The sequence below is a fragment of the Alternaria rosae genome, assembly GCF_020736505.1.
Source record: "Alternaria rosae strain MPI-PUGE-AT-0040 chromosome Unknown BKA58scaffold_2, whole genome shotgun sequence".
In the NCBI taxonomy this organism is placed as follows: Eukaryota; Fungi; Ascomycota; class Dothideomycetes; order Pleosporales; family Pleosporaceae; genus Alternaria; species Alternaria rosae.
In genome coordinates, this window is record NW_025763571.1 from 4,158,475 (window position 1) to 4,167,205 (window position 8,731).

The 8,731-nt window shown below is 39.9% G+C and overlaps 1 protein-coding gene across 1 annotated transcript; it reads left to right on the forward strand.

Annotated features, from left to right (window-relative positions):
* The first annotated feature begins 6,662 nt into the window (after nucleotides 1-6,662).
* On the forward strand, nucleotides 6,663-8,108 carry BKA58DRAFT_466603 (acyl transferase/acyl hydrolase/lysophospholipase). Its single transcript, XM_046175020.1, has 5 exons — nucleotides 6,663-6,788; nucleotides 6,859-7,003; nucleotides 7,065-7,298; nucleotides 7,354-7,434; nucleotides 7,485-8,108. The coding sequence occupies exons 1-5, from the start codon at nucleotides 6,719-6,721 to the stop codon at nucleotides 8,077-8,079; spliced, it is 1,125 nt and encodes a 374-aa protein (XP_046029829.1). The 5' UTR covers nucleotides 6,663-6,718; the 3' UTR covers nucleotides 8,080-8,108.
* The last annotated feature ends 623 nt before the right edge of the window (nucleotides 8,109-8,731 follow it).

The following is an 8,731-nucleotide window of genomic DNA, read 5'->3' on the forward strand; positions in this document are numbered from 1 at the left end:
TAACGTCGTATGATGATCTACATATGAGCTGAGCTAGAATGCTACAATCAATACAACTTACACTCTCTTCTAATTATTCTGTCTACAATACCCGCACCCAACCGGGCGACACATATCTAATTTTAATATGTCTGCTTTGTCTACCATATATGATACAAGCTTTAACCAGCTACTACGCTATCTATGCTAGGCTAGAGTCTAGCCGTGGTAACGTTCCTTAGTAGGAGCTTTGGAGCTATAGCAGAACCTTAGAGAATACTTAAGAAGGTTCTTAGACTACTATCGCTAAACTTGTGAGAGGAAATACTAAGCGATATAGCTGAGCTAGCTACTAAAACGGAACGTTGTTCTCTAATAACGCCTAAAGAAAAGAGGTTAGAGAACAGCTTACACTAACAAGGTAAACTCGAGAGTAAGCCCGCCTTAGTAATTCTGCTACAGCTAACGCCCCCTACGTGTTTAGCACGAGCACGATGCTAAGTTAATTACTATTCTTTCGCAGAGGGCAGAGTAATTAAAGATAAAAATTAGGTCGTGTTTAATATAGTACCGCGTGTATTTTTACGCATCCTGTTTTGAGAAAATGCTTAACCTGCCTTCGCTTTCCCCCGCACGCTTCAAACTCGACACAGTGTTACTAATAGAATTAGGACTAGCCTTAGACGTGGGGCTTAATATTGCAGAAATAGTTTGAACATAATGGCTACATTACCCTACAAGATTACAAAGTATTTCAAGGCCTACATAAGGTATAAAAGGGAAGTTAGGAAACATAATACAGCTTAGATTAAATAGCAATTAGCGCACAAACGTAAAGGTAAGGACAAGAAAGGGATGCGCGAATGTCTTTCGCAGCCAGATTCACCAGAAGAACCACTTCTAGATAATTACTAAACGAATAAAGGCGACGTTTGTCCTCTCTCTATAGTACGAAGTTATTAGCATACAGAGAGAGTAGCTTCAACAGTTTAGAATGTACCTTAATAGATGCTCTAGGTGCTAGCAGCAACTATATAAATGCCTAGGGAATACAGTTCTGTAAATCTCTTAAGCATGTCGTTGTAAGTACATCTTGTCTACTAGGGGCATCTTATAAAAATTACAACTAAGACTCTTTCTACTTTCTATGTGCTTTAAGTGCTTACGCCTAAGATACTTACTAAGATCGCCTAGAGTACTAAAGAGACGTATGCGTTATGCTAACAGCAATCTTTTGTTGCCTAGGCAAAGAAAACATATCTTTAGCCTCTTCTTCTTAAATACTAAGATCTTAGCTATTTCTAATACTTCTTTATTGTAGTCTAGCTAGCTCTTAATAGGTAGAGCGGCATTCCTGCTCCGCTCTTCTATTTAGATAGGGTTTATTCCCCTCTCTTTAATGCTATAGTACAGGGAAACTACATAAATAGCTCTATTACGCCTGTTTATCTTCTCTTCTATAGTAGTCCCTAGGTTTAATAGAACTAAGTTAGCTAGCTTCTCTTAAGCCGGGAGCATAATATTGTAAACAAGCTCTAGATTGTTCTTAGATTCTAAGCTAGTAAGCTACTACTTAACATTACGCACAGGCTGTTTAAACTTCTAGCGTTCTTTAATATCTTTAAGAAGAGCGTGCTGTTAACGCTACCTCTCTTAGTAGATCTTAGAGGTAAGCGCTTTATACTTAGGAAGTTTTGTTGCATTTAGAACTATACGTTTAAGTTACTCTTGTTAGTTAAGTAGAGAATAGATAGAAGAGTTATTATCTACAGATACAGACTATTCCTATGTAAGTTGTTATAGCTAGTAATAATTAATTAAATAGCTTATAGTATTGTTACAGGTAACACAAAGGATTCTCTCCTTAACATGGGGTGAAGGGGTTGAAGGCCAACCACGACCAAGTCAGAACGCAACGATGATCGCGGGGCTCGGGGTCACGTGATCAGGATTGGCATCCCGCCAAGACCAGGCCTCCGGGAGGCCAGTGGGGCTAGGGAAGCCACGGTCCTCCCAAACCTCCCTCTGGGATGGGAGGCCAGGGAGGACAGGACCTAAGGCAATGGGTATAAGAATGTGTTGGATTTCATTATTACACTCATTGTGGTCAACTCAAATAGTTCATCTCTTACACAGATTGTCAACTAGTTATTCTATCGTTTATAGAATTGGATTGTCTTTACCTGCAGTTATTCCACGATAACTCTTTTCCACAGAATCGCCAGACAAACCTCACGGACTACCGCTTTAGTCTACCTCGCCTTAGTACGGACCGAGCCTAGAGAAGTATAGCCTAACCCCGTGTAACAAGTATAAGCCGCCTGTATAAGAGCTACCTAAGTCTAGATGCCTTACATAACAGCCTACGTGTTAACTATAATACATTATAAAAGGTAATGCTTTAAGAATGTTAATATGCTAGCATAGCCTATTATTAGATTCTGTATAGCCTTACTAACGTTACCTATATACTACGTTAATTCTATATTCTAAATTATACGTCTTGTATAGAATAGATTAACTTACTATTCTTGTTAAACACCTTCTCTCTAGCATATCTAAGCAAATAGAGACAGGTAACTTAAGTAAACTCTATAATCTTACCTAAAGTCTAAATCTACAGTAGTAGAGTAGAGTAAGAAAGAGGCTTGTTAGAAGAAATACTCTAACTATATAGAGTTTGTACTACTTTCTAAAACATAGAAATATTATCTAATATCTAATTTAGGCGTAATAGCAGCTTGTTATAGCCTAGTAGAATTATTAGCCTACTTAGTTTCTCTAGAGAGGTTAGATTATAGGCTGCAAATATCTAATTGTAGAAAAGTAGACTAAGAAAGAAAATATACAAGCTAAAGAGAAGCGTCTAATCGTATATAACTTTAGAAAGAGAAAAAGTATTTCTTAGAGAAAAGTTAGCAGGCGTATAAGTTTTAGTATAGAATAATTACGCACAAGTCTTTAATACTAAGAAACTTCTTTATAAATTTAAAGGTAAACTCTAGTAATACTTAATAAGAGCTACTCTTAGAATCCTGTAGTAGCGTAACCTGTATATACTAGTAGCAGAGACTAAGAAGAGTCTAGAGTTAATTTACTATAAATCTACCTAGTTGTAGATAAAGCTAGGCTTGTATCTAATAGCGTTTATAGAGGTATCTCTTTTTAGTTATTACTAGGTTTGTTTATAGCACTCGCGCTAGATTCTTAATATATATACAGGTCTTATTCTAGCTAATTTTCTTTAGATTGTGTTTCTTTGCTAGCTTTCTTAGTACCTGTTAATTATATTAGATAGTTATACTCGTAATACTAAAGAAAAAGTCTAGCTGTATATACCTTGTGTATGCTCTAGTTTATTTTACTGTCTAGTCTTGCACTAGTTGCTCTTTTGTACACTAGGCGGAAAACCTTCTAATACGTACCTAAAGAACTAGCTAACTTAGTCTCTTAACGTTTTCTACCTTTCTTTCTCTTAGAGTAGATAAGTAGCTACTTAAAGAACGCGTATAGAGTAGTAATAGATACAGTCGCGTAATTACAATTTTAATCTTGCCTTAGGTACGTCTAGCATCTACACTAGAGTAAGTTTATACTTTCTAGCGTAAGCTCTAAAGAGAATAGAAGACGTACTTATTCTACTAATCTTCTATATAATTAAGTAAGTAAGTACTACTTTTCTTATAGTTCTCTTTTGTGTACTTTTATTTATTAAAATTCTCTAGTTGTTAAAGGTAGTACGTAGGTAGATAATTCTTATTAGGTAAAAGCTATGCCTTATTCTTATTACTCTTATTATTAATGTTAGCAAATTTGTTAACGTCTATCTAATTAGTGTCTAGCTCTATACTATTATATATATTAGATCTAGTGTAATCGCTGTTATAAAAGAAACTCTTAACTAGTAAATATTATTGCGTGTTGTGTAGTATTTGCAGAGACGTAGAAAAGGTAGAGTAAGTAGAGGTAGAGTATGTAACTAAAGCTGTGTATCTAAGGCAAGGCGTAAAGAGAGAATAGAATAATATAATAAGAATTAAAGTTTAAACAATAATGTAGACTGTAAAAGAGAAATAAGAAAAGAAGAATAAGGTCTCTATTAATATTACTCTAGACAGAAAGAAAGAAGCCTTTAATACTCTACTAGCAAGATAATCTTAGGTTAGGTTAGTATTTACTTGTAGTATTTAGAAGAGCGAGTTAAGTTGTAGGCGTGCCGTAGCATTTCTAATAGAAAACTAAATTAGCTCTTAGACTTATTTAACGCCTACGCTAGCTAAGGTAGAAAAGCTAGAGACGCTTCCGCTTAGACTACAGCCCGCACGATTAGAGAGGTTTTACGGCAAGTTAGCATCTAGAAACAGCGTTACAAACTACTAAAATTAGTAGCTAAATCGCTGTTAGATTATTTAATAAAGTAAGAGTAAGGTTCTTACTATATAGTCTAAAACTAATAAAAATCTAGTAACTAAACTACTACACTATATAATATAATCTCTACTTATAGAAGCTTAAAAGTAAGAGAGAAGTACTATTATAGTAACTACTATAGTTTCTCTAATACCTAAACGTATAGATTTTAGGTAGCTTACTATTCTACCTAAAATCTATTAATTAGCTAGCTAAGGCCTAAGCGCTACGTATAGCTCTAGCTATATCTTTTACTACTTTATATTTTGCTCTATTTTTTACGCAATATCTTATATTACACTAGATATTATATATAGCTATAATTAACGCTTCTTGTAAGCTCTTAAACACGTGCTTATAGCGTCTTATAATAGAAGGCTATATAGATTAAGTTTTAGTTAATTACTATATATAGTAGAGTAATTTATACTATCTCTATTAGAATAGGTACTTAATATAGAGTTAGTAGTATTCTTATATATATATTATTTATGTCTTCGCGTCTAAACACTATTTAGACTCTACTTATATTTTCTATACTAACCTCTAAGTCTAAGAGCCTTTTAGCTCGTCTAAGTACTAGTTTCACTACTACACTATTACTAGAAGTAACTATAACTATTATAACTACTACTAGAAAGTTATACTTACTATTATTAAAAGTTACTATAACTACTATATAAGTATATAGCTTAGATACTATACCTTTATAGTTTAGTATATTTAACTTTATATAAGACTCTAGTATTTAATCTAAGAATTATACTTCTTTTCTTTATTTCTTATAATATTATATTATTTTACTAAACGTGCTATTATACTTTTGTACTATTACATTAATCTACTAATTATGCTAGTATACTAACTCTGTTCTACCTTGCTTACTTGTTTCTAAGAACTAACATCTTAGGTTATCTTAGAATAACCTTTACATACACTTGCACACGTAACTAAGATATTATTAAGGAATAAGCTAACTAGGCTTTAGCCTATTACATTTGTACAGTCCTGCACTGTTGTATATAGTTGTAGTTTTAGTAAGGTCTTAGCAAAAGCCAGCTACTCGCTTGTCCCGGCTACTCGCTATGCACCTACGTTAGTTTTAGTAGGGTCTTAGCAAAAGCTAGCCACTTACTTGTCCTAGCTATTCGCTATGCACCTACGTTAATAGGGGTAGTTTTAGTAGGGTCTTAGCACAGGTAGACCGCGAAGCATGCTAGACCGCGAAGCATGCACCTACGTTAAGGTCGATTGCTGTAGTGCGATAAATGTCAGATTAAAGCGTAGTTTAACGCTAGACCCTTTTTATAAAATGTATATGCAGGGTCCCTTGAGAAAGCATAGCCGCCGCGACATTTCCCCATCTAGAGTTAGTCAGGGCCAGAGCCACATTGTCAAGCACGGCGAAGAGCTATAATGCGACGGCGACGTAGGGCTTTTGTTTGAACGTCGACTTGTGGAGTTGGTGGGAAGAAAGACAAGAGGCTGTATCGTTGAGGAAGGTGGGTCTGGAGCTGCAGCTCGGCGACATGTGCGTCATCGGGATTAAGTCGGCACCATCATCAAAGCTATCGCAATCATACCGTATGCTCAAGTACAATCTCAATGACCCCGAAACGAGACCAAGCCCAGTCTAAGTCAAAGCCACACTCTACTCTTTGAGTCGGCACCGTCGACATCTAAGGCCTTTTTTACCCCTCTCCGCCTTTCCCACCCACCCAAAGTCGGTCAGATGGACAACATCGTCACGTCTCGACATCCACATAGGGTTCTGCACCGATTCTCTATTCCGTATGTCAGACGGCTGCAAGCGACGATGATCGCACTATCTGCGGTGCTAATCTACGCGTGGCGCGACGCCGTCTGTAGACTGCGCCATGGCCGGACTTCGAGCTGACGCCACGATTTCAAACCATCCATGATACAGAAGAGCAATTAGATAGTGTCAGATAGCTTTAGACTAGGTTTTGCAGAAAGGAGAAGGATTTAGTTGATGCGCATAAGCCGGAGTCCGGGGGTGACATTGACTACAACGCCCTAACAACTAAGCGCTCCACTAGTCTTCGCGATAGAAGCTGAACAGTATTTGATTTCCCGCCAAGAAAGAGGCGTACCGCCACCTTCTGTCGCGTTCATCTGAGATTGGTCCACGCCATTCATGTCTATGCAGCTTTGTCTCAGACTGGTCCAGGCTTGTCAGACGTGGAAAGGTTCTGGCCACGAAAGCTTCTGAGTGTAAATAGTGGCGATGTCCTTGTCCACATTCAATGTGTCCATAGCCCGATTGAACTGCTTCAGTAGCCATTACCTGCGACAACAATCTTAAAACATGACATCTGTCGGAGGCGCGAATGTCACTGGTGCTTCGGCGCCAGATCCTGTCAAATTGTTGGTCATTGGTAAGCACCAACAATCTATCCTTGAAGCACATGTCAAATACACGGGATAAGGCGCGGCTAACAAACGCAGATGGTGGTGGGGTTCGAGGACTGTCAGCTCTCGTGATCCTTGAGCAACTCATGGACGCTTCCAACGAGTATCGAAGAGACCAAGGTCTTGAGGCTCTCGAGCCATGGCAAGCGTTTGACATGATTGGTGGTACTAGCACCGGCGGGTATGTGAAACCGAAAACTCGCAATGCCCTAGTTCCGTACCTTATTGCATCTGCGTTATAGACTCATTGCGGTCATGCTTGGTCGCCTTCGCCTATCTATCGAAGAATGCAAGAATGCATACACGAATCTAGCGCGGAACGCTTTCACGCCGAAGAATTGGGCCTCGTCAACCGCTGCGAAGGTCACATTGGGCCCCAAATTCAAGACGGCACCGCTGGAAGAAGCGATCAAATCACTCATTGGAGATAACGCAAATTCTGAGCTACTCAAAGAAAATGATCCAGTTTGTAAAGTGTGCGTCTCAGTTACTCGAGATAGTAGGCCGGAACTCACTGACTGTGCGTCCTAGTTTCGTCGTTGCACACAATCACAAGATTTCGGAGCCAGTTGTCTTGAGAAGCTATCGAAACAGACGGAAGCCAAAGGCCTCGTAAGTTATACGATCTGTTCGTATCCCGCACTTGTTGACCGGCTTCAAAGCTTTGAGGTGATGCGGATATGGGAGGCTTGCCGAGCGACGTCCGCTGCCTTGACATTCTTTGAACCAATTGTGGTAGGTGACCTGAAGTACTCCGATGGCGGCCTCCATTATAATAATCCGGTCGAGATCCTTCACGGCGAAGCCGGTGAGGTTTTCCCAGGCCGTGAGCAATTCATCGTCAGCCTTGGCACTGGTATTGGGACGCCCAAAGAATTTCACCCAACCCTTGCCAGCATTGCCCAGACGTTGGCAGATCTCAACACCCAGACTGAGAGGACTGCGGATAACTTCTATCGCCGTGAGGATAGCAAGGCTGCCAAGGCTGGCCGTTATTACCGCTTTAACGTTCCGGGTATGGGAGACATTGGACTTGAAGAGGCAGACGAGCTACTCAATATTCGTGTTCTGACCGAAAAGTATCTCGAAGCCTCTGAGTTGGGAGAGAAGGCAGATGCTTGTGCCAAGCAGATAGCAGCAGGTGCGTACCATGTCTCAGAGACTGTGCACTCACTGCCCCACTCACTCGATGGAGAGTACGAGCCCACTCAGCTTGGTTTCCGCGAGCGGTTGGACGCTTTGCGTGCTCCGACGTAGAGCTAGAACTTCTTGTATGCTACAAAGACCAAGCAATGTTGTCGAAGCACTTTTGGAAGTGTTTGGTGTTGCTGGAAGAGTCGCAGCTCTCTATCAATCCAGAGTTACAAGCTAATACATGTAATGAAGGCTGCTCTACAATCAGCGCGCCGACACGACTTCGTGAGCCGAACCTAAGCACACTCCTAAAGCAACGCTGATGACTTGACAAGAGTTAGATCGTGAGGATGTTTTGAACTGGTTGTCCGGGACAACCTTCGCGGCGGAACACCAGGGCTTTATGAATGAATGGGTTTCGGAAACAGGAAACTGGTTTCTTGAAATGCCAGAATTCCAAAAGTGGGCTCGTGGTGAGATTAAAACGTTTTGGTGCCGTGGCGGCCGTAAGTTCTCGACTATGATCCTTGTAGCCGCAGCTTGTAATACTGACGGTGTGGATCTCAGGAGGTGTAGGAAAGACGATACTGATGTATATGTGCTTCGACCCTTCTTCTACCAATGCTTACCCGAAGGCAGGTCTGTCGCCATCAGTTATCTCCAAAGAGAGATGCCGGAAAAATCAGCCATTATAAAGCTGTACCTGACGCATCGCGACCAAGAGCAACAAACATCGCAGTATCTTGTCCGCTCACTTCTGCGACAATTAGTCGAG